The 24835-nt window shown below is 44.1% G+C and overlaps 2 protein-coding genes across 4 annotated transcripts in view; one reads left to right on the top strand and one right to left on the bottom strand.

Annotated features, from left to right (window-relative positions):
• The window catches only part of LOC142578869 (chitotriosidase-1-like), an 84601-nt gene extending 76822 nt beyond the window's left edge, over nucleotides 1-7779 (top strand). For 2 of the 3 annotated variants that reach the window (XM_075688541.1, XM_075688527.1), the window contains one exon: nucleotides 2883-7779. In XM_075688541.1, coding sequence (XP_075544656.1) covers nucleotides 2883-3023 — 141 coding nt within the window. In that variant the 3' untranslated portion in view covers nucleotides 3024-7779. The remainder of the gene's footprint in view (nucleotides 1-2882) is intronic. The other variant, XR_012827329.1, reaches the window with a different exon arrangement.
• Nucleotides 7420-24835, bottom strand: part of LOC142578854 (uncharacterized) — a 112008-nt gene continuing 94592 nt past the window's right edge. The window contains exons 38-41 of the mRNA XM_075688492.1: nucleotides 17814-18026; nucleotides 17284-17489; nucleotides 12226-12312; nucleotides 7420-8351 (exon numbers count right to left, since the gene is read on the bottom strand). Coding sequence (XP_075544607.1) covers nucleotides 8088-8351; nucleotides 12226-12312; nucleotides 17284-17489; nucleotides 17814-18026 — 770 coding nt within the window. The 3' untranslated portion in view covers nucleotides 7420-8087. The remainder of the gene's footprint in view (nucleotides 8352-12225; nucleotides 12313-17283; nucleotides 17490-17813; nucleotides 18027-24835) is intronic.

Below are 24835 nucleotides of genomic sequence, written 5' to 3'. Positions count from 1 at the left end.
CGCAGTTTTCACATTTGAGCTTCTTCAATGCAGCATACACAGTGTATCCCGCCACATAGACCAAGACTGGTATGATGTATTTGATCTTTGAGAGCGCCTCCTGAGTCACCACTATGTTGCAGTGAGTAGTTTCCTTGCTTGTTTTCATTTCAAGGTCCTGCCATCCTTCATCAATGCTACAACTGCTACCTGCTGTGGCGGCCATCGGTAGCGTGCTCTGCAGCCGCCAATTTGTTTTCACATTCATGTACTGGTCTTATTAACACGCGATACTGGGCATTAGCCAAGTGCTTATATTTGCCAAAGTGATTTTCTAATGTGTTGAGTTGAATTTTCCCCAGTAGAATGTAGGACAACTTGAGCTCATCAAAGCAGTATCTGGTGCATTCAATGAAGCCCTGTGTTGTTTGGTGAAGGGCAGCATAGGTCCCTTTCGTTAGCTTCCTGCTGTCGTAGCTCATCGTTTTTCCCTTCCACAGTTGTGGCCAATCGAGGAGCTTGTAGGGGAAATTGATCTTTGGATTGTCCAATGAAAACATTGGTTCTTGGTACTGGTCTCTCAGGCGGTCCCCTTTGTGAGGAGTTTTCATGTTCACAACCTTCCGTTATTTCACAATGACCTCAATAAACATTGCTGTTTCTTCTACAGGGGACAGGTTGTGCTTCATGCCAGTGACTCTAAGTCCAGGGAGGACAGTGTCATTATATATTTGCAAAGCAAGCTTCACATTCTGTTTTTCTATGAGGAAAAAAGTCATTTGTTATGATAAAGTGTAAGCTTGCCTGAGAAGTTGTTCAAGTTCAATAATATACACATCTCTGTTGGTTTGATAAGATGCTCTGTGAACAATATAATATTAAAAAGCGTGCAAGCCAGCCCTGATTAAAAAGAATTTGACATTACTCACCCTGGAGTACTAAAACGAGGGAAATCGTCTTATGGTATAGAGAGTATCCACTTTTTGCACAGATGATTACCCTGAGGGAACATAAACACACATACCTTGCATCCTGGGGCATGATTTCCTCGACAGTTGGGAACACAACAATTGTTTGGCTTGGTGACATTAATGTCGCACCATTATTGAAATTCATGCACTTTTCAAATCGTGTTGCAAGATGGGCACTGACAAGATTGTAGAAAGCATGAGAAATAGCAGACAACTTAATCCAGGAGTGACTTAATTCAACTATGCGGAAAGTGACAGCAGGCACGTTGCAATGTGCACAGCATTCAACAAAAGCTACTGTGCGAAGTGTTTGACAAGTCGTGACAATAGAGCCACGATTGCGATGGCATGCAAACACATTTCTCACATGCCACCGCACCTATGGAGAAGCATGACAGCCAGGAGAGATGCATTCTTTCGATCACCTCCAGTTGATGACGTATAGTCGCAGACTTCAGGCAGTGCTGCGTCCTTAACTTGTTCTAGGTGGTGTTGTTCAAGCTTTCCGACGTTAGTAAGAGTGTGAAAAGGAGACGGGATAGGGGAGTGCAAGGCCGGCGATGCAATGCAATGTATGCCTTGCTGGGTGTGCAGCACAAAGGTGAGTGTAACAAAGAGGTTTGCGTTTTTTTGCTTTCGTTAAGGCAATGTGATGAAGGCATGCTACGTTGGCTACGTGGCTCAAAGACGAGTGTGATAAAGTGGCTCTCGCTTTTTTTTTTCTGAGGATTTTGCATTCTTCTTTCTATCGGTGTACGCACCCAGTAGCCAGATTTAATTGTTATAACTGACTCTGTGACATGGGAGCATTGTAATAAGTGGTTTATTTTATGATAGTACACATACAAAAGTTAACAGTGCATCGGCTGCTCATTGTTATATCTGATATATTGTTTAAATTGGTATCCTTACATATGGGTTCGACTGTAATTTTAAATCAGAACAAGAATTGATCTCTCTTGACAGCTACTCAAATATTGCACACATTTAAGGACATAAGTACATTAATCTTATAATTAATGTCCATAAAACCTTCATACATCTTGCATCAAGTACAAAGAAGGCTCTGGTTAAGTAGCAGATCAAGTTGATGGCACAAGAGACTGTTCAATACACTTGTATTTTGCTGCTATGGCTTGGTCTGAGTGAACTTCTCTCCTGGTTGTCTTAGCCAAGTACACTAGGCTGACTGGCATGTCAGTAGTTGGCAATACCACTTGATCACCAGTTGGGTTCACCATGACGTCTTTTATGGCACACCATATTGCACTGCGATGGGGGCCCATTTAGAACTAGTTGAATTCAATAATGACATTATTTGTTGCCGGGCTATTAGGTAATTTAGACTTCATAGAGTGATTTATGGCCCAACAGCTACTTATAAGGCAAAACAGCAAGATGAAAAATTGCATTGTTACTCCTTTAAGTTAATGAGCTTATGCCAGTATTGTCACCTTTGTTGAGAAAAAAAAGCAACACAGACATAGATGAACATGCTCCTTTTTTTTTTTACTACTGTATGCAACCCTTAGAAGAAAATTTAAAAGCTCAGAAAAGGATCAACTGCTCATTTTCATAACTTTTTGATAACATGATGGCATAAATATTTTGTAATGAATCCTCCTGGAAGAATTCTATGCTGTCTATGAACAGCCCAATGGAGCACTTGTGATGCAGCTTATAATGTGCTGATTTAAGGAGTACTAGCAAAGGGGGGGCCAGCACAAGGGTTCAAGTGGCAGCTGGTGGCGTGAAAGAAAAAACGGCTGTGCCAGTGGAAACTGACCAAGTGGCAACCCCAGCTGATGTGCTTTCATCAAACACCAACATGTTGTTTACTTTTGCCTTATTAGTAATATTTCCTACAAGTTTTACAGAATGGGAATCTCTGCATTCATATTTATATATGCTACTACTTTCTTTTTTGTGCAGGCCAAATGGATTCTTTCAGAGGGCTATGGAGGAATAATGACATTTAGTCTCAACTGTGATGACTGCACTGGAGCTGCTTCTCCAGAAGGTGTTCGATTTCCTCTCCACAAGAAGATCAAAGAGGTTGTGGAGCAAGAGTGAACTGCCTGAGGGTTAACCACATATTATGCATGGGCTGTACCCTGTGCATTGTTGGCTGAAAAATTATGCGCATGGTATAATACAAGCTTTGTTTTGCAGAAACGAATTTAAAGGCATTTGTGCATCTGCTGTTTCTAGCTCTTTCATTTTTATGGCTGGCCTCATCTGCAATGCTGTTCAACTACAGAAAATTGTAGTGTGGCGCATGGTTGACTCCAGGCTTGTTGTCTCAATGTGCCCTCACTTCTCATTCAGCTTACTGCCCTGAACTAATGCTCCAAAGTTTTAATTGATAGTGCTGCCTATGGACAACATGCAAAGACAGAAACGAGACCAGAATTTCTGTATGTTATGAGGACTCTGAGTTTATTTGGTACATCGTGAATTGTGACACTAGGCATTAAGGGGCTAATAATTCGAAGTGACTTTTGATTGTGGTCCATGCTCGCATTTGGGATTGAGCCCTGTGTAAATGATCTTGCAAGATTAAAAACCTGTTTTGTGTGTACTACTTACTGATAATGTAGTAATTAGCGGCACTGCCAGTCTTTGTGCTGTGTTCATTTTAGCTGTGGCAGTCAGGAGAACTTGTAGTGCAAACAGAACCGTAAAGCTTAATGTTTTGGCATGAAGTTACGTGACATATGGTTGAGAGGGAGTAAGGCAACGTGGCACTGTCATACATGCTGCAGGCATTTGTCATCTGCTTTAACATTGGGTGGTCTAAAAAGTATCCGTGCACTTGAGTACAGTATATATCACGTGGTCCTACAGAGAAGTTTAACTACTATTTAACCACAACCAGAAAATGTTTTTCTTGTTTAGAGGTAGCCTCTTTTCACAAAGGCCATTTACCAAGACTGGGTGACCTTCAGTGTATTGCGGTCCCATAATACCTATCTAGAATTCGCTTGTACCTATTTTACTAGTGGGTACTTGGCAGCACAGACTGCATCCAAACAGCTGCAGTGGATGATCATCAACAAAAATACCTGTGGTTGGATGAGGGGTACTCAACATCTCCATGTCCACCACCTATGGCGCTTAAGGAACAATAGGTCGAGCCTCCTTTTAATACGCTTACCACTGGGAGGTAGAGTACCAAACCAAATATCACTTTTTTTTCTCTTTCTTGTTTAAAGTGACTATTTGTGAAGTGTCTGCCCTATACCCGCCGTGGTTGCTCAGTGGCTATGGTGTTGGGCTGCTGAGCACGAGGTCGTGGGATCGAATCCCGGCCACGGCGGCCGCATTTCGATGGGGGCGAAATGCGAAAACACCAGTGTGCTTAGATTTAGGTGCACGTCAAAGAACCCCAGGTGGTCAAAATTTCCGGAGTCCTCCACTACGGCGTGCCTCATAATCAGAAAGTGGTTTTGGCACGCAAAACCCCAAATATTATTATTAAGTGTCTGCCCTATGTTTGGTAGCAAACTGCTAAATAGCTGAAAGGTTGCACTTCATCTATTATCACTTGTCATTTATGTAACAATTTATTATTGTGGAGAAGCAAGTGGCACACTGTACTTGTTTCCATACACAATCAATCAATGAACCAACCAAATAATCAATAATTCAATAAATAAACAAGTAAGTAATAAATAACTAGCAATTTGGCAGAGACACTTAATACCGCTTACACGTTAAAATGCAAGAGCATTATACCGTTTGTAGACCTCAGAACCTAATGAACGCACTTATTTTATACACTCATGACATGGTGCCACCTCTCCCCACTGGCTGCGCCTTCACTTGCCCAATGACGCACACTAGGCCAAACGTTTAGTTAGCCAGATGGCCAATTGCTGTAATATACAATATGAAAGAAAGGTGGCCTGATGTACAGGTAGGCCTATTGTTAAAGAGAATGCATATTATCAGATCATGAATGAATTTCTGTCTGTGTGAAGTCTGGAAATGAACAGCTTTGTGGAAGATGCATGAAGAAGGTGGCACTGGATCTTCTTTATCCACTGGCATAGTGCACTGACAACGCTTCGGCAAGCATCAGCAGCTGTAGCACCAGCAAAATGTTAGTCAGCTGCCTGCCTATTCTAATGGACCTACCTGTACACCCTGTAAACTGGTGCAGGCTGTTTTTGTTCATGGGGATTTGAGGATTAAGCTGGCGTGGGACAGTGGTTTTTACCTCTCAATTCATTAGTGAAAAAGCAAAAAAAAGAAAGGCAGTTGGAATTGTAAAATGCTAATATCAAATTCTTAATCCTTTACAGACGAGACGTATAAATACCTGAGAAGTATTTTCTATCGAAATGTACAAAACATATTGAATAAGCGTAATCAATGAAGAGAAAAAGTATTTTATAGAACTTCTTTCAGCTATAGAGGAGAAACACTAGGCAGAAAACTGGAAATGGGCTTCACCCCAAGCCACCTATGGCTTCGTTTGAAATTTGTGCAGACCTCTCTCGTCATATGTGAACCATAGATGTGTATTTCATTTGCTTTATATCAAATGTTGCAGCCGGAGATCTTGCATTGGTCTGTCTCCTCTGACCGTGCTTTCAAAAGTGAGTGATCTTTCAAACTACTACTTCATCGTGCTGTGTTCCGGTCTTAAGCCCTTCAAATGACACTTACTGCCTGTCATTCAGTGTTGGCCAAAGACATTTAGCCAGAAACTTCGTACTCTGTGCCAAAACTCTGCAAGAAAAATTGTTTTCTCATGTGTTGTCTGTAGGCAATACTCTTGCGACCTGCTGTGGTTGCTCAGGGGCTATGGTGTTGGGCTGCTGAGCACGAGGTCGCGCGATCGAATCCCGGCCACGGCGGCCGCATTTCGATGGGGCAAAATGCAAAAACACCCGTGTAGTTAGATTTAGGTGCACGTTAAAGAACCCCAGGTGGTCTAAATTTCCCGAGTCCTCCACTCCGGCGTGCCTCATTATCAGAAAGTAGTTTTGGCACGTAAAACCCCATAATTAAAAAAAATATATTCTTGTGTAAAAGGTTAGCATGCTGTGCTTGTCTAAGCAATATGGGACCATTTTTGCATTTGCTTGCATGAGATGTATCATATGTTTGAGATGATATTCATGGCCCACTTTCTGGTGTCATGGGTAACAGCAGCTATTGCCTAATCATCTATTAGTGGGCCTGAAATCTTTATTAGCTGTTTCGTACTCACTGTGATGCTGGAATTATTTATTAATTTAGTTATGTTATAGACAGCAATTTCACTCATTATTTGTTTGTGGCAAAAAGAGTGTGACATAATGCATTTGGGCCGTAGAAAATAAACTTGATCTTATGACGATGTTCTATGTGCCTCGATGTGTATGATAGGCTAGACAGAAGCAAATCACATAGCACATCATGAAAAAAAAATTTCTTGAAGTAGGCACAAGTGTTGTATTTGGTGTTGCGATGACAAGTTTGATAGGAGCAAAGTCGACTTCATGTCACTAACGCTTGCAGTGAAGAAATAGTTGTTAAGAATAAATCGAGCAGCAGGGTTCTGTATGGATCCAACTGTGGAAGTTCAAATATGAAACCCCAGATAGAAGGTGCATGTTCAAGTTTTGGGCAAACAAGTAGCTTTTAAAATTGTAGTTTAAGAAAGGAAGTGACGTAGGAAAACTTGTGTCTTAAGGGGTTAGCCAAGGGGTTATCTAGATATATTAGTTTGTTAATTATGCCACAAGAGGCTAGCAGAGTGTGTTGCCCACTCCTCTGGAACACGCGGTAGCCCTCCTGGAACGACTGCTTTTCACAACTACTGACAGGTGGCAACACAAGTTTATGCTAGCGCTGCCTTCGTACCAGAGAGCATCCCCATAGACAAAGCAACTTGGCATTTTTTTCTTTTCGTAAAAACCAGGCAGGTAGCTGGGTCGAATGTTATATTGAACGATTTGTTCTATAAAATGCTCTTTCCACAATATTTCAGTTTGAACAGAGCAGCGGTAATCGCAAAACCCTTTTTCTACAATTTTAAGGAAAAAAAATTCACATCCCTGTATGGTTTTAATTTCTAAAACTGCTGAACATAATGTGTTCAGCAGCTGTATTGCATCATAATGTCTAAGCACCGATTTGAAATGTACATAAGTACCTGCTGTTATATGCATCTATGTCTAATGGTTCTTAGAGCAGCAGGAAATGCAAGATGAAGTGCCACTTTTGGATTTCCAAGGCCATATTATACCTGTCAACAGCTTTGCACCTTAATATGCAACCAAATTTGGGGTCGTAATGAGTACTTGGCTCACGGGGTCAGAAACCACTCTATCAGAAAAATCTTAGCAGTAGAACCATGAGTGGTGTTTGCTCTGTAATATTTTATTATGCTGAGTGATTAACAAGAGTATTTCTGATACTGTGAACTTAATAATACTGAAATTATAATCTTCAGTCATATCATATAAAGCATTCATTGCACAGGGACTTTGAAATGTTTTATTAACAAATATGCAGAATATAGCACAAGAATCAACAACAAAAAGGAATTTGCTTGAAGAACAAAAGTGGTGAATGATGTCTTGCATTCTTCTACTGTAAACAGCAAATTGGCAGTGTTGACAGTCAGACGCACACAGAGAAGAAGAAAATGTCAGCAACCCACTAATGCCATTGCTTGATTGCTGGCACATTTTCAGCATCTAGACTGATGGCCCGCTTTGTCTTGATCTCCTGCAGGCTTAATATTTACATACATATTGGCTTTCTTGCACTTTTCGTCACTCCTTTACGTAACCAGTGGTGCAGCAAAGTTACGGTGTGACTAGCTTCAACTTCCTTCCATGAAAAAGGCTTTTGCTACAACACGTAGTACGCAACATATCTGACTGTTGGCTTTAATGCATGCACACTCGCTGGCAGTTTTTAAGAGTACTATAAATGCAAGAACAAAGGAACATAAGCAACACAAGGCCTTTATGTGTAAGTTAACATGAAACTAACAAGTTCAACAAAACAATTTTGCTGTGTTCTTTAAAAAACAGCCACCCTCAGAATAAGTTTTTTTTTTTTTTTTTTTTGCTGCAGAAAAAGTCAGGCTGGTGAGCAAGGCAGTTGAACACAGGAAAAACGAAACTAGTTTGCTCAAGGGACAATAACCTGCCGCCTGCAAACTTTGCAGCGAGAAACTCGTGTTCTCAGATCGCCCGCCTTGAGCGTCTGTGGGTCTGGTGGTCTGAACATATCATGGCGTTCGATTGTCGCCAACCAGTAGCTGAAGGCTGTAGTGTAGTAGTTGCACCGGCCATGACCATGACATTCAATAAATGGATTAGGTCGGAACTCTTCAAGACAGGAACCTGGTGAGACCAAGGGCTGGCCACTGCCCTCTGCTCCCGAGTCAGTGTTCTGGAATGGAGAGAGAGAGAAATAAAATAGACCAAACTTTATATAGCAGCTTATTTCACTGTTTAATATGTAATATATTTATTTAGAGCCCCTTTATTTTCATGTTAGTTCGATATCAGGGAGGTTGGGGGCAAGAGCATGGTAGTAAATATCTTGTATAATTGGATAGAAATAAACTGCTTTGCCTTTTTTTTCTCCTAGAGGCTGTTTCAATACAAAACGAGTTTCATGTCACAGGATATAAATATTCTTTATTCATTATCTGGAGTGCTAAAATACAGTCCAGATAATGAACAATAAAAAATATTTGTACACTGTGCAGTGCGATTTGTTTTGTTTTCGCGAATGAGCTTCCTCCATTGAAATGTTTTTAAAGTCTAATTGTTGCCCAAGTTTGTGAGCACTTAGAAATGGGGCTCAAAGCCGAGATATTTCTGTAGTGAATCTAGGATAGTGACAATTTCTGTACCTTAAAGGGCCCTGAAACACTTTTTATAGAAGTTGAGAAATGCATTTGAAGTTGAACTAGATTATTTCAGAAGTACTTTGCAGCAAATCTTCATTGTGTTCAGCAGAAGTGAACTTATTGGCAATCAAAGATCACCTTTCGTGAAAATTACAGTGCTCCTGCTCCTTCAATGCCTTGCACTGCGAATGCTATGGCGGAGCAAGGCGTCCGCACAATGCTCCACCTACTGAATGTCACCGTGACACACAGTTCAAATTTAATTTTGGACATTCGCATAAATGCCACTACTTCCAATTTTGGTACTTAACATAAAAACTGTAACAGCGCAAACACATGCAACCACAAAGTACCAAGGACGCGACACACAAGTCCTTGGTACTTTGTGGTTGCATGTGTTTGCGCTGTTACAATTTTTATGTCAAGTATGCACCAACTCACCCAGAAAGAAGTTTTAATGAATTGGTACTTAAGACGTGCCATATGTGGTTGTGCTCGGCAAGCTGCTGTGCATTCAGCGAGCATGCTCGTCGCGGCACCATCTTATCTGCGCTACATAGCAGACCTCAGCTACATACAACCTAGTGCGTATGCACAGAGTTTGCTTTGTGCACTACAGGGCTGGAGTGTGGGCTTGCGCTCACGTGTTCTAGTCTGGCCATGCCACGTGGTGTGGATCAGCTTTGTCTTCTATCAGTTTGACCGATGGATAGCAGCTACATCCAACTTGTGCATATTGAAGCGCTGTCGATAGTTCAACATTGAAGCGATGCGTGCGAAGGCATCTAGCCAGGGGCGACGAGGAGTGAGTGCGTGCTGGCAAGCGTATGTGCAGTTTGGCCTTAAGTTTCAGGTGGTTTGAGGCTAGTTGAGTGGTCAAAACTAATTAAAATTAGTGAGACCACTACGACACTGATAAGCAGGGTGGCGAAAGTTTAATGCCTACGCGGGCGGCCACAGCCAAGCATGAGCAGACGATATTTGGGTTCTTCTGGAAGTACGTAATTCTTATCAAAATTTGAAAGCAGAATTTCGCTTACTTCAGCTTGCTTAGCAAACTGTGTCAATATGCACAATACTAGTAGGAACAAGTAGACTGATCCAAACACTCTTCATGATTGATGTCAGCTGTAAGCCAAAAGCAACTGTCTGTGGGAGTCTTGTACATGATGGCATATGCAAATTGCCGGCAGCTTCGAAGTGGGTGAGGAGAAGACCTCATTTGAAAAGAAAGTGTTTGAGAAATATGTAGTGTTGTGCCCCACTTGTGAGCTCCACATGTTGTGCGGGACTATAAAATTTGGCTGAGATGTTCAAAGCAGCATGTGCTATCTTTGGAGTGCATTTTTTCACCAAGCCCGACGGGTGTTTCAGGACCCCTTTAATACTTCGTATGCCATTTTATGGCTACACCTGAAGCCTCTGTTCGGGCAAGACATTTAAAGGCAACCTTCACCAATGTCATGGCATGCTTAAATAGTCTAGACAAAAAAGAACATTTGCTTGATAATCGTTATTCACTCATTTTAGAGCCGTTTCCTGCTGATGAACAGTGGAAAGTTGGCAGCAGAAGTGCACTATTGTGAATTGTTCAACTGCACCTTTTAGAGCAGGTGGAGCATATCCTGGACCACGGCTGTTATTGTGAGATTAGAATGTTTTTGTTGCTCAGCCCTGTTAGTTGTGAAGCCTAACCTGATATCTATAAAAGTGGCTCAGGTTATAAAAAATTGAGAAATGTTGGGTTTTTGCCTAAAATGAACAGTGCTAAATTTATCTCGTCAGTTTTGTATTCATGAAATATTTGCAAAAGTATTTAGAGGGAGCACCTGATCTTGCGTTTAGCACCTGTGGTATTGTTAATTTTGCAATTTTATAAGTTCCAGACAAAGAACACTAAAAATGAAATGAGCATATTATATCTGTGGCTGCTTGCACTCGCGGATAAAAACTGCTTTTGTATTGTGCCAACCACAGTACAGTAGCCAGTGTTGTACACCTTCAGTTGTATTTAGTCAGATCAAGGGCACTGCTCTCTCTAAAAATAATGTAAAGCGTTTTGTTACAACTCAGTAACATATATATATATATATATATATATATATATATATATATATATATATATATAATTGTGGAATGTCTTCAGAACTTATTGCTCTTATCTTTAGTTTATAACAGATTTATCGAATTTTTTCTGCAGTAATTAGGATGCTCAATTAGTGTTCTTGATACATTGCTTAACTCATACCAAACATATTGCTCTCTCTACAAAGCTTTGCCAAGCTTTAACTTTGTGCCTTCATCTACATTAACCCATACAGCTTTATATATACACACAAAAAAAAATACTAGAGGGAACTCTGCTGCTAGTGTCTGTGAGAGCTGCAAACACAGTGGTTCAGCCAGCATGGAAAGGATGTTTAAGTACGTGGATTTTCCTAAACTTCATCCTTCTGGCTTCAAACGGGTATGTGAATAAGGAAATTGATCATTTGCAACAAAATAGTGTGCTTGTTTCAGAACATTTTGCAATGATTATGCATGTGTGCAGTCTTATTGGCTTCTGCATTTAGAAACATAGGATTGCTGCAAGGTTTAGGGCAATAAAGGCACATAATATGTAGAAACGAAGGCCACAAAAAAGTCCTAAACCACAAACGTGAAGGTTACGCAAATCCATGTGTGAACCATCACTCCCATCTTAGATGAATGATTGGAGTGTTGGATTTCCCTCTTGCAATAACACTATGCATTAACCTCCTCTGTGTTATGGTATTACTATTGAATTCTGACCAAATATGGCCAGATTTTTTAATGCAGAATTCTTCACAAAAACCAATTTAGACAATATTTTAAGTGCTTACATACGTAAAATTTCAATCAGTTATTGCATAAGGTCAAGTTTAACAGCATTATACAAGAGGATGAAATATATTGCCAACAATAAAATGAACACTGCAAAAGAATAGTCTCGTGTCAGATAACCTTTTGGCATTTTTACTACAAAGACGAATCCAGCTTGTTCATTGCTTGGGAGGGGTTAAAGAATCTGTTGTACTCTTCAAGTTTACTTAGTAAACACTGTTACTGTATATTTGTCAGCAATATTAGAAACACGAAAGAGGCTCAGTTTATTTTGCGTCATGTATAGTTGAACATTGTTTTTGTTCATTGTGCTGAGTTGTTGATTGCCATGTAACAGCAGGAGAAAGCAAACAGTAATGTTCTATACCACTTCATTGGCTTCAGGATACCTAGGGCCAGAACTCGACACAGCTTTCCTCCCTTGAATAGTTTTGATGCAACCCACCTTAAAACGAGTACAAGTACTTCATTATGAGTAACGCCACCTCAACCTCCACCTCTCCTTTCACTGCTGCCTGCTAGCAAAGCCAATGTCCTACTTACCATGAAGAAGCTGTAGCCAGACCAAACGCCGTCCCAGCCTTCAGGGCACTCCGGTACTTCCAGAGTCTGGCTGTGTATGGCTATGACCTGTTTGTGAGAAAATAGCAAAACACAGGTAAATTAACTTTTAATATGGGTATTTTGTGTACTTTTGTCATTGTGCTGGTGGTGTGATGTGTAAGTAAATGGGACCAAGTCATAGAAAGAAATTCGCTTCTTAATCCACATAATAGTGAATTATTTACATGACACGCAACCAAATGGGACCACGTCATAGAATGCAATTTGTTGCTCACATACTTATCATCAAATGATTGTCTTTCTCCATGCAAACCTGGTGAGTGTGTGTGTGTGTGTGCTCATAATGTTGCATCGACAGTGTAAAATATTCACAAACCCGAATAACCTTTTATGTCCCTCAGAGTACTTTATGAAGCCAAACTTCAGATGTATATTGAACCAGTCATGCAGATTTTGTAGCTTTACAATTCATGCCACATGAGCTGTCATTGTCGCTGCTGCAAAGTACCAAACTGTATACCTGTAACCAGTGCTGTGATGATGTTGGCACTTAAAGAATGTGTCATTCGTTCACTTTTGCCATAGAACAATGCGGGCACTCGCCCGATTGACTGATGCTGACTGATTATGTGCACCTGCCTCGGATTGCAACATTTTGTTTCCGACTTTAATGTTTTACTCTTGTTGTTGTTGCTGTTACCATGCCTTTGTTATATTGCAAATCTTGTTGATACCTTTGTTTTTAGCTGGTTATGACTGATGTTACCCGTCTTGTGCAATTCTGTTCATTCCTTTCACTTTGACATATATACATGTGTACTGCCATAACTTCCCACTCTTAATGCAAATAAACATGTTTTATGCACTTAATTACATAAGTTTTGCCACATTTTCCAAATTATTGCTAGTTGTAAAATCTGCTTCTGCATTCTTTTTTGGTAGGTGAAAGGGGGTTATTAAAGTTTCTGGCATTAAGTAGTGTTCCTCTTGAGCATAAGGGCTGCTGTTTCAATGCTACCAGCAGTATTAATTTTTGTGTGCTTTGTTTCACTGAAACATGGAAAAAAACACAACTGAAACTTGGGAAGCTGTGCTGTATCAGAAATATCTAGCCAGTTTTATGGCTTCTCAGAAGACTGAAATCATTTTCATACTCTTGCTTTGAGTGGGCATAACTTCAACTGGTCTTTTAAGTCCGACTTAAACTTGTCATAGCCAAATGCAGTACTTTAGCCATTGACTTGACAGTGTACACTGGTGCTCTTTATAGTTATATTTTTCAGACTTTTTAGTAATATGCATTTTTTTTTACAAATGGATGAAGTACGTAAGTAATAGAATTATTTTAAGTTGTTACAGGTCAGCACTATTGACGTTACACAGAGTTTGGAATCTGTTTTTACCACAAGCAGCTCAACTTACTTTATTATTGTGACACATTAAAAAAAATATTTCTTTTACTATTTGCTTGATAATGTAAGAATCTTATGGAGAGGTATCATTTTGCAGCCTATTTTTTATACTGGCAACTCACTGGGCATTAGCACTGTCTTCCTGATATGGTTGACAAACATGCACAACCTGCTGTCGTTTGTGAACCCACACTTGAATGAGTATGTTCTTTCAGCCACAGACACTGGCATTGTTATGTGTCTGTGGAGTCTCCAATTAATGAATTTTCTGTTCCATGCTTCATTCTTATAGTGGCAGATAAATAGTGCAAATATTAGTGGGGGGAGGCTTCATGGACTGATGGTCCACTAGCTTGGCTAAATTTCCATTATAGAGCACACAGTTCACAAAGGACAGCAATTCTTCCTTTCTACTGGATGAATCAGGCAAGTATCAATGCTAGCTGCATTATTTCATGAAGTGAACTAAAAATGATCTTAGTGAGAGTTGACATTAGTTAGCCTGTTGTAGGTTTGAGAGAATTTTCTTTTTTATGTGTTTCAATAAATGCCACTTGTCATCATATGGCGCTGTTGATAGAATAGAGCAACAGACTAACATTCTAGCTGACAATATCATCTCTATAGGACGAAATGGCCTCACTGTTTAAGCAGATAACCATCTCTAATTAAGCACATGGTGCTGCCATTTATGATTTGAATGTACATTTTTCTCTGTATGGACTTATGTGTATTAGCTGCATTTCTGAATAGTAGAAATACACTTTTTTGCAGTGATCATGCAGAACTTCTCATAATTTCTGTTGTGAGTGATGACCTTGTATGCTAAGTGCAGTCAGTTTTTTTTTTTTTTTCAAATGTGTTGCATTGGCAGTGTGATGCAGCTACAGTTTAAAAATTAAAATGAGCTGATGACATTTTGTTTTCGTTCCTGCTTTAAGCTGTCAGCATCTTTCAGTTGGTCATCTTTATGCTACCAAGCCCCTGCTAATTTTACTGTGTTCTGTCATGGTGCTGGGGCAGTTACATGCTCCGTGGCAGGTAGTCAAAATTGGTTACAACATTATGTTGCCTCAAACTGTACCAGCCAGTCGGTGCAAGTTTGGCTACACCATTACTTAAAGTCGAACCAGTTTATTACTAGCGTGATAGTTACATGAGATACAGACCCGCATGTCAAACATGGAAAGTTTAACGACACTGAAGCTGGCGTCGGAAATTTCGATTCGACGCCACTTTGTTCAGAAAATTGAATTTTCAGTATCTTCATTTTTGTTCCCGAGACTGCCACCGTTTCCCCTTGCAGATGTACCCAGAGTGACTTTTCTCGGAGGTTTTGAAACGCGTGCGATGCTCGCATGCTGATCGCGGACGTGATGTAGTCTTCGCGGTTGGACTGGAGCGGGGCCGCGCGCCCTGTTAGGTCTTACTTTCGTGCTTCGGAAGGCCTATTTCGATTTTTTTCTTCCCTTTGCATGCGTCCTTTCCCCTTTCTTAATTTTTTATTGCAATAGCAGTGAAATTGGCTCTCCAGGCAAATTTTCACCGTCGCCGTTATGTTCCGCATATACTCCAAATGCGATAACATCGCTCCCCGCACGCCGTAGGCTGTGGGCGAGAGGAAAGCGTGCGAAAGTGAGCTGGGAAGGACGATGGCTTGAGGCGCCGAATGTTTAAGTACAGTGGCTAGAATAAGTTCTAGCCACTGTAGTTTAAGGTAGTGTGATCAAGCGCGCGCCCTGTGGGGGGGGAGTTCATGCGAGCATGCGTCTCCTCCTATAGCCTAGCCGTGGCTGTGCATGTGAACGAACCAAAATTGCTGGTGGCTTCATGCGTACAATTTTTGGAGGTTGCATAATCTCAATTTTCAGAGACGTGTTAAAGCGAGAGGCAGCATGAAGTGTTTACTATTCGCTGTTGGCGCCCTTCATCACGCCAACGTTGTGACGGCGAATGCTCGCGGTCATCGAGTGAGAGCTGTTCAGGTTTGCGCGCGCAAGTGACGCCATGCGAATACTGCAACTCATATGGCTCATAAAACTACAAACCTTAATTCGTGAATTTGTTTGTTTGCTATCGCTATCAAAGCTTCGCCTTTCGGGCGACATTGCAACTGCTTCTCTCTTTCTTTACCGCGACCGACTTTAAAGTGTTAGTTGTGTGGTTCCCCCCCCCCCAAAAAAAAAGAAAGTATTTGTTATATCTGGGTGCACTTTTAAGAGCTAGAGTTGGTACATTTTAATGGACCGAAATGTGGTAGTTACATGCGATATGTGGTTATAGCTTATCTGGGATATTTATATAAGTGGTGGTAAACCGACTACCAGGAAAAGGAATGGAATGGAAATAATATAATTAAGTAAACATTCGAACACCAAGTGCAAAAAATTGTTGACAATATTGAGGAGGGCTGCATTGGGGGGGGGGGGGGGGGGGGTGAAGCACCCACCAACTAAGTGGCCTATAAAAATTTTTGCTCTATGGAAACGTCTGTAGAGTGTGCTTGCGTGCATTTTATTTCATGGTACTTTCGTGTTCATATCGGTTGGCGCAGGACAGGGGAAATTGGAGATCGCAGGGAGATGGCCTTCATCCTGCAGTGGACATAAAATAGACTGCTGATGATGATGACTCGTGTTCATATCTTCATGCCATGATTTCTGTTTCCTGCGTCACTTAACAGTGTGATTGCATGGTTCACACCCAGTACGGCTCTTTGGGCCCGCTACATACTGTCTGTAAGTCATAAACATAACTTTGAGAGAAAAAAAAAAAGAACAGTAGTGTGGGTTAGATATAGAACATCGGTAGAACTAGAGGTACTGAGGTTATGCAATTTGTAGAACGTGATCTGTTTTTAGTGACAGAATAGGTGCCAAGGTAAGGCTAGCAGAGAATTAAGAAATTTGTGGGCATGAGGTACGGTTTGATACAGGACAGGGGTTGGGGATATCTGGTAGAGCTCATCATCCTGCAGGGGCTTAAAATAGGCTGACGACGTTAATGGTGATGACACGTCGTGGCATTCCGAGCATCTGTGCATTTGTTGCTTTGGCGTGGCAGACTGAGGCATTGAGAGATTTACTGCTTACGGACATTCATTGGGAAAGCTGTCTGATAGAAGTATGCAGATTCGAACAGTTTTTGGTTATATTGCGTGACTGCAAATTCGTGCTTGATCTGTATTGAGATAACGAGAAAGTAAAATGCCAGGTGCAGGTGCAGGGCTTTGATCTTGTTCTGTAGCCTGCGATATCTCCTTTCTTGTCACTGCCTGTGTGTTGTTCATTATGGTAATTGTAAAGCGCATATATTCTGGAACAGAAACGGGTGCAGAGTGAAGGTAATCTTGAGCTAGTAAGTGTTAACTTAATATTAATGAATGTATTAATCAGTATTCGAAGTTTTAGACACTACATTTACAAGCTCTAAAAGCTCGGTTACGAGTACAGCACTGGTATTAATACTGTAAACTCGCGGTGGTGCCATTTTTTGGGAGTCGCAGTACATATCCGATTGCAGAACAGCATGGATACTAGACACGTATTTGATCTCGTAAAGGAACATTGCGCTCTGCGTGGTGCTCTAACTCGGGGGCGCGGAATGCGTTTATAGGTTCACGTACTTGGGTGGAAGACTCGCAGACACTGCATCGGCTGATGTATTTCTGGATGTCTCTTCCCACAATTGGTGTCATTGCCATAGGCATTGGTTCTGGAGTGCTGAGCCAGTAGCTGTAGTCGTTCCTTGATGCAAAGTTGCAAACATTATTCAGGCTGCAGAACAGGAACGGCATCGTGCTGAATCTCCGCAAACAGCTTCCGGCGCTTCCTGAAATTTTTAGATTGAAAGCAATCAGGGTGGTTTGCAACTTGGATGCCTAGCTTACTGCCCATAAATTGAATTTTATGACAGCCTGTAGCTGCCGACAAGTATGTGTGAAAGCACTTAATCTCGGGAAACACTTTCAAGCGACTACGTGGGCACCGGTACGGAGGACGAAGTTTAAACACCCGGAGCACCGACCGCAGGCCATTGTGAAAAGGCAAGTAAACATCTATACGGCCGTATAACTGCAGGCCACCCACAGTATGTCCAGAGTTCACGTTATTCGGTTTCTGTGTGCCGACGACAATAACTAGAAATGAAACTCACCCAAGTCTTGGCCATGGGCTTTCTCATCGCCGAGTATGTAGAGGAGAGAATAGCCAGACCAGAGCGGATGGGTGCCTCTGGGACATTCCGGAACTCGTGACGTCTGACTGTGCCTGGTGAAGAAGTAGCCTCGGGACCTGGCGGGACCACCCGAAGGACCACGATTTCCTGGACGTCCCGGTGTGCCTGGCTGACCGGGGTACCCTGGCAGCCCTGTTGGAAAGCGTGCGCCGATGTAGTTGAGTGTCTCGTTATTCAGCGAGCAGCCAATATTCAGCCAATAAATTGACATCTTCTGTTCAGAATGCGTGCACCAGGAGAAATGGAGTTAACCGGTAGGCAAAGAGTTAAATTGATATTTTCCACCACTTCGCACGCGCGCGTCCTTCAGTCGAGACAGTAGGACGTGCTGACTAAACATTTACATGTAACTGTGCCTGCAGCTTGATGTAAAAATTCCTTTCGAGAGAAATTATATTAGTGGAACGCTGCATGCTATTCCTATAGCCATCAGTGGTTCTTTAACGTGCACCTAGTTTTCGAAGCGCAAGTTTTATATATTAATTAATTTATTTATTTATTTGCCTACGTCTGTTGTTTTCGGCCTATTTTCATGAAGTACCTCTCCATTGCTCCCAAGTACAAGTTCTGCTTAAAAAAACTTTTGCTGTGATGGCGACCGTTTCAGTCTTAACATGAGCAAACTTCATACTTTCTATGTGACAGCAATGATCATCTTCCAGATAATGACGCCTGCGAATAGCCTCCAAAGCTGCCCGATGCGCGTGGGCGTAGTTCATTAAGGAGCGTCCTTTAAAGCTGGCTTCTCCACAATAAGAGACCTGGCGAGAAGAAGCCCGCTCATTCTTTTCCTTTTACAGGCGCTGATAATCTGCATATGGGAAGGATACCTGATAGTGTGGATAACAGAGGGCGTTACCATAGAAGCAGTAAGCGTCGGTATAAGCAGCAACTACAAACAAGACGTATTAAACGGGATTGATCCTGGGCAGCTCCCTCTAATAACATAAGAGAAAGAGGAAACATTATAGAAAAGAGCACCGAGCGTAGGTAGCTCTTCCGCTGTGCAATGGGTGGTCCCCTCAGTCCAGGAGCCCAGAGGCCTCAGCTGCCCTTCTTGCTCATTTGACCAGGATGAGCTGGTCCGCCGGGCTGGAGCTGGACAGCGCTTCCTCCCATTGCCGTGTGGTGGGGTGCGTTGTGGGTGTGAGCTGTGGTGTGCTTGCGCAATTCCATACCATGTGGCAAAGCGTAGTGCATTGATCGCAGTGTAGGCATATATAGGAATACAGCACAGGTTGTGTGGCGTGGTAGAGAGAGATAAAACTTTATTATGTCCTTGATGGGGTCCAGGAGTGGCGGGGCTTGGGAGACTAACCCCCAGTCCCCCCCTTCCTCAGACGGCGACCAGTCCTTGCTTTCTGGCGGCGTCTTCGGCAATCTGGACGGCCCAGAGCTGCTCCTCTGGGTCCAAGCTGAGCAGCAAAGTCTCCCACTGCTCGGCCGTAGTTATGATGCGTGTGTTAGTGCGGTAGGTGTTGGTGGGTGAGGCTTTGGGGCATTGCCAGATAATGTGATCGAGGTCAGCGCGGGCCTTGCACGCTTTGCAGAGTGGGGAGTATGCATCGGGGTAAATGCGGTTGTATAGCACGGGGTTCGGGATAGTTCGCATCTGAAGGAGTCGCCAAGTGGTGGATTGAGATTTATTCAGTGTTTTGTGTTTTTCTCTGAATTTCTCTGAACGTGACCATTCAGTCCCACGCGTGACCGCGATGCAAAACAGAGAGGGCTGTTCAGGATCGGAAGACTCGGGGAGAAGGATGATGCGTCCGGTGTACGAGAGTTCGGGCGGCATCATGGGCGGCTTCGTTTCCAGCCAGACTCGAGTGACCAGGGGCCCAGATGACCTGGATGCGGCGTTGCCTTGGGGAGGAGTGCCAGAGAGTATATTTTGCGCTTGGTGCGCTGTCAGTCTTCTCGTGTAGTTTCAAATGGCCGTTCTTGAATCGCTGATGATGCATTGTGCATTGATAGCCGTGTAGGCCAAAGCGATGGCCGTTTCTTCTTCTTTAGGTTGCGTGGTGAGTATTGATGCGGCTGCAGCGAGGTGGTACTGCAATCCCGCGACTGCGACGACCGCCATGGCGTTTTGGTTGGGGTATTCCGCTGTGTCCACGTAGGCTACGTCAGCGGCTTGGTCGTAGCGCTTTTGTAGTTGTTTAGCTCTTTCTGCACGTCGCTCCGGATTGTGTTCAGGGGTGCATATTGCGAGGTATGGACGGGATAACTAGCTGAGCGCGAATGTTTGGAGGGATGGGTACTTTTGGTTCGAATTGGGTGGTTTAGGTTATGCCTAGGGTGCCTAGAATGTGCCTGCCCGTAGTGGAATTGGCGAGTCGTTTGTATTGGCTAATACGCTGCGCTTTAATAAGCTCGTATATGGTGTTGTGAATGCTGAGGGCGTCCAGTTTCTCGTTAGAGGTGGAGATGGGAAGATGTAGGGCTTGTTTATAGGCCCTCTTGATCATGGTATTGAGTTTGAGCTTGTCAGTTGCATTGAGGCTAAGGTACGGGGCGATATAGGTGATCGTGCTCAAGGCACAGGTGGTTACCAGGCGTATAAGGTTGTTTATTTCATGCTGTGATGTCGATTTGTGATGCATACAATGAGGCGAGTGGTTTGGTGTACATGAGTATCTAATTGCTTGAGTATCTCAGTGTTTCTGCCGTTTTGTTGGATGCGTAAGCCAAGGATACGGATGCTAGGTACAGTAGGTATGCGTTGTTGGTGCACGTGGAGTTCTATCTCAGGCAAGTGAGGGTCTGGACGCTGACCTCCCCAATTAGGCTTGTACAGAAGGAGCTCCGATTTCTGTGTGGAGCACGCCAGGCCGCGCGGTTCTACGTATGCAACGACCTCGTTGATGGCTTGCTGCAGCGTGTCTTGGATGTCCCCATCGCTGCCCCTGGTGACCCACAGGGTGATATCGTCTGCGTAGAGGCTATGCTTGAGGTTGGGGATGCTAGCTAATGCAGGTGGTAGTCCGAGCAAGGCCACGTTAAACAGAAAAGGGGACAGAACCGATCTACGCGGCGTGCCTTTGCTGCCGAAGTGAATAATTGGCGACTGCAACCCTCCGGTGATAATGGTGGCCATGCGACCTGTAAGGAAATTGTTCATGTAGTTGTATGTTCGATGTCCAACCTGGAGTTGTGCCAGTTGGTTTAGTATGGCCTCATGCGTGACGTTATCAAAAGCCTTGGTTAAGTGTATCCCCAAGATGGCTCTGGTGTCCAGCCTGGAGCTTTCATCGCCATCGATAATTTGGTGCTTGAGCTGAATCATGATATCTTGAGCAGAAAGTTTTGGGCGAAAGCCAACCATGGTATTGGGGAAGAGGTCATTGTCGTTCATATGTCTGTGTAAGCGTGTGAGGATGACGTGTTCGAGGACCTTTCCGACACATGAAGTAAGGGAGATAGGGCGGAGGTTTTCAAATAGGAGTTGCTTCCCTGGTTTGGGAATCACAATAATTTTGGCTTCTTTCCATTGTGAGGGGAGGTTTCCAGTTTCCCAGTATGCGTTAAAATAAGCTGTGAGGGCTAGTATAGAATCCTCATCTAGGTTGCGAAGCATTTTATTAGTAATGCCATCAGGTCCCGGGGCCGAGTTAGGGCGGAGTGCGAGGATGGCTTCACATACTTCTGCTGCTTGTATACGCGCATCCAGGTGGTCGTTAGCGGTGCCAATGTATGCTGGAGCAGGTGTAGTAGGTTGAGGTCCTACGTATCGGTCTGTCAGCTCTTGAAGAACTTGTGCGTGCGTGCCCGGATGGGTGTGAATAATTTTTTTCAAGTTGTGCTGTTGTGTGTTCTTGCTGTTGGCCAGATCGAGGAGGCAACGGAGGATATTCCACGTTTTGGGCAGGTTCGGTTGAGCTTGTTGTGTTTGTATCTGCGTTGCAGACTGGCGAGGGCTTCCCACATATGCAGTAACTTGTTGCCTCCTGCAGATGGGCTTCCTCAGGCACCAATTTAGTGGCTCCGCTCGCATCTTGCAGCAAGGATGTGACCCGATCTTCGAAAGGGGGTTGGGTACCGGAGAAAGATCTGAGGGCTCTGGCCTGCCGGAAAGCGTCCCAGTTCGTTATGCGGAGTTGACGGCCCTTAGGCCTTCGCGGGCCCGCTCGAACTGTTGTTTGGATTAAATAGTGGTCGCTACCCAAGTTGTCTTGTGTGTTGATCCAGTCTGCCTGTGGAATTTGTTTTGCGAATGTCAAGTCCGGGGTAGTGTCTTTGCTAACGCTGTTTCCCATACGAGTGGGACAAGTTGGATCCATGACATGAGTAAGACCCAGATTCTGTCCGTCAAGCCATAGTTGTCATCCCTTTCGGCGGTCCATTGGGTATCCCCATGCCACCGTGGGGACATGGTAGAGACTCAAATGTGGATATGTGCTTGGAGTTTTCGCCATATTACGGCTTCCTCTCGCGTCAGAGCATTATGAGGTGGCGGTAGTGTTGTAGTATGTGCGTGTTGGTTAACCGTATGGGCTCGGGGTTGAATTGCCCGGCGCGGCCCTCTAGCGGCTCCCGGTGTGCATGAGCTCTGGCATAGGTGGGTGCCTGCTGATTGCCGCGTAAGGACTCATGCCACGGAGTCCACACGATTTGTATGTATGGTGGGAGCTGGTGCACCCCATTACTAATGCAATGTGACCCTGGAAGTTTTGGCCCTGGAACAATTTCTGCATGCTGCCTGAGAATCCGTCAGAGCTATGATGCACTCCCAGCGCGGTCTCATCGTGATGGCTAACGCTATCGCTAGTTCATCTGCCTCCACAACGGCCGCTCCGGACACCGACGACGCATTTATTTTGGTCCCGTGATTGTCGACTACGCTGGTGATGAATGCGGTGCTTCTTGCGGTGCTGGTCGCGTCTACATACAAGACATTAGGGCGGTTCTCATACTTCTTCACGAATGCCTGCGCTCGGGCGTGTCGCCGTCTGATGTGGAAGTTCAGGTGCATGTTCCTGGGAATCAGTGAGGCGTGCATGGCTTCCTGTAGTCGTGTCGGTATTTTTGTCAGTGTGCTGGTTTTCCGTACGGAATATCCCATACATTTCAAGACGCAGCGTCCCGCTATTGTGCGTTGTAGTCTTTCTTTCTGGCTTACCAGGTGGGCTTCTACGATTTCCCGTGCGTTGTTGTACACTCCCGATTCCTCAAGGCGAAATGTAGCCGTTCCGGATGGGAGTCCGAGCGCTTGCTTATACGCCTTGCACATCAGCCGGTCGAGTACCTCCACTTCCCTAGTGCGGACATTTAAATATGGTGCTGAGTACGCAATGAGGCTCACAATCAGAGCCTGCACTAGTCGGATCAGGTCCTGTTCCTTGAGTCCCCTCTTCTTGCTGCTAATTTGTTGCATCATGCGCAAGACCTGCGTGGTCATGTATTGTAGCTCCTGTATGGCGTATCCTCCACCCCCGTATTTTTGTCAGTGTAAGCCGAGGATGCGAAGTCTGTCCACCTTGAGGATTTCTCTAGGACCTATTCACAGGTGAATGGCTGGTGCCTGGATTGTTGATCGTCGTCGTGAGACCTCCTAGATTATGAGTTCAGACTTCTCCGGCGCCCATTGCAGTCTGCATGTCTCAGCGTATCTTGCTACGACGTCCAGTGCCTCCTGCAGTGCCTCTTGTTGTTCTCCTATGGACCCTCCAACCATCCATATCGTGATATCGCCTGCATACAAGGCATGTCTGATCCCCGGTGTCTTCTCGAGTTGGGATGGTAGTTTCATCATAAACACGTTGAAAAGTGTCGGCGACAGCACTGCTCCTTGTAGCATTCCTCTATTAAGTGTGTCTACTCGCTGTGACCTCACATTTCCCAGCCTTAATGTGACTGTAAGATCTGTGAGGAAAGCCCGCACGTAGTTGTAAGTTCGTCGGCCGCAATTCCTGTCACTGAGATTGGCTAGTATGGCTTCGTGCCCCACGTTGTCAAAGGCCCTTTTTAGGTCTAGTGCAAGAATTGCTTTCAGGCAGCCACGGCGTTGCTGCATTCAGTACTTCCTCTTTGAGCTGCAGAAGCACGTCTTGCATTGACAAGTTGGGTCGAAAGTCAAACATCGCGTACGGCATCAGTTGACCTTCTTCGAGATGGGTCTGTAGCCTGTCTAAGATCACGCGTTCGATTGGTTTACTGAGGCAAGACGTTAGCGAAATGGGTCTTAGGTTCTCCAGCCAGGGCGTTTTTCCCGGCTTTGGTATCAGCATAATATCTGCATGCTTGAATTCCGGGGGTAAGGTCCCTGTGCTCCAGCGTATATTGAAGAGTTCCAGCATTGCCTGCACGGTTTCATCGTCCAGGTCACGTAGCAACTTAGTGATTCCATCCTTGCCCGGGGTGGTGTTTCGAGTGAGTTGCGATCGCTCGCATCAGCTCGGAACGCGCGATGTCCCGGTGTAGGTCGAGCTTGCTGTTTTCCATTCCGTCGTAGTCTGCCGCGGGCTGTGCACTGGACGTGGTTCTCCTCTTGGACTTGGTTCTTCACTTGGACCTGGATCTGCTGCTGCCTCGTTATTGCGATGCCGCCATGGGTCTGGAGTGGGCCTGAGATTGGGATCGCTGTTTGCGGCCCTTGCTCGGTTGTTCCATCGTCACGTCACTTTATACTTGGACCAACGATTCCATTGGCAAGCATGACTTGACGTAAACGTCGGCGCCACCATTAGAGTGTTTTCATATTAATTAAACTCTAAGGAATGCGGTAAGCGCTGTTGTTTACGTGTCAGCTTGACTGTAGGGCTGTCGGTCCAACTACAACCTGACGCCAAAGCGCCGAGTGTGCACGCGTTGTGTCGTCTACAGGGACGGACTGACCTGTATGTTTGGATTTCGACACCTGTGCTGAGCCGAGGGCGCCATCAGGACATTGTTGTTGCTGCTGTGCGCCCATTGACTGTGCCACTCGACGCAGCGTGCGGTTG

The sequence above is a fragment of the Dermacentor variabilis genome, chromosome 1, assembly GCF_050947875.1.
Source record: "Dermacentor variabilis isolate Ectoservices chromosome 1, ASM5094787v1, whole genome shotgun sequence".
Lineage (NCBI taxonomy): Eukaryota > Metazoa > Arthropoda > Arachnida > Ixodida > Ixodidae > Dermacentor > Dermacentor variabilis.
This window is presented reverse-complemented; position numbering and strand designations above follow the sequence as displayed.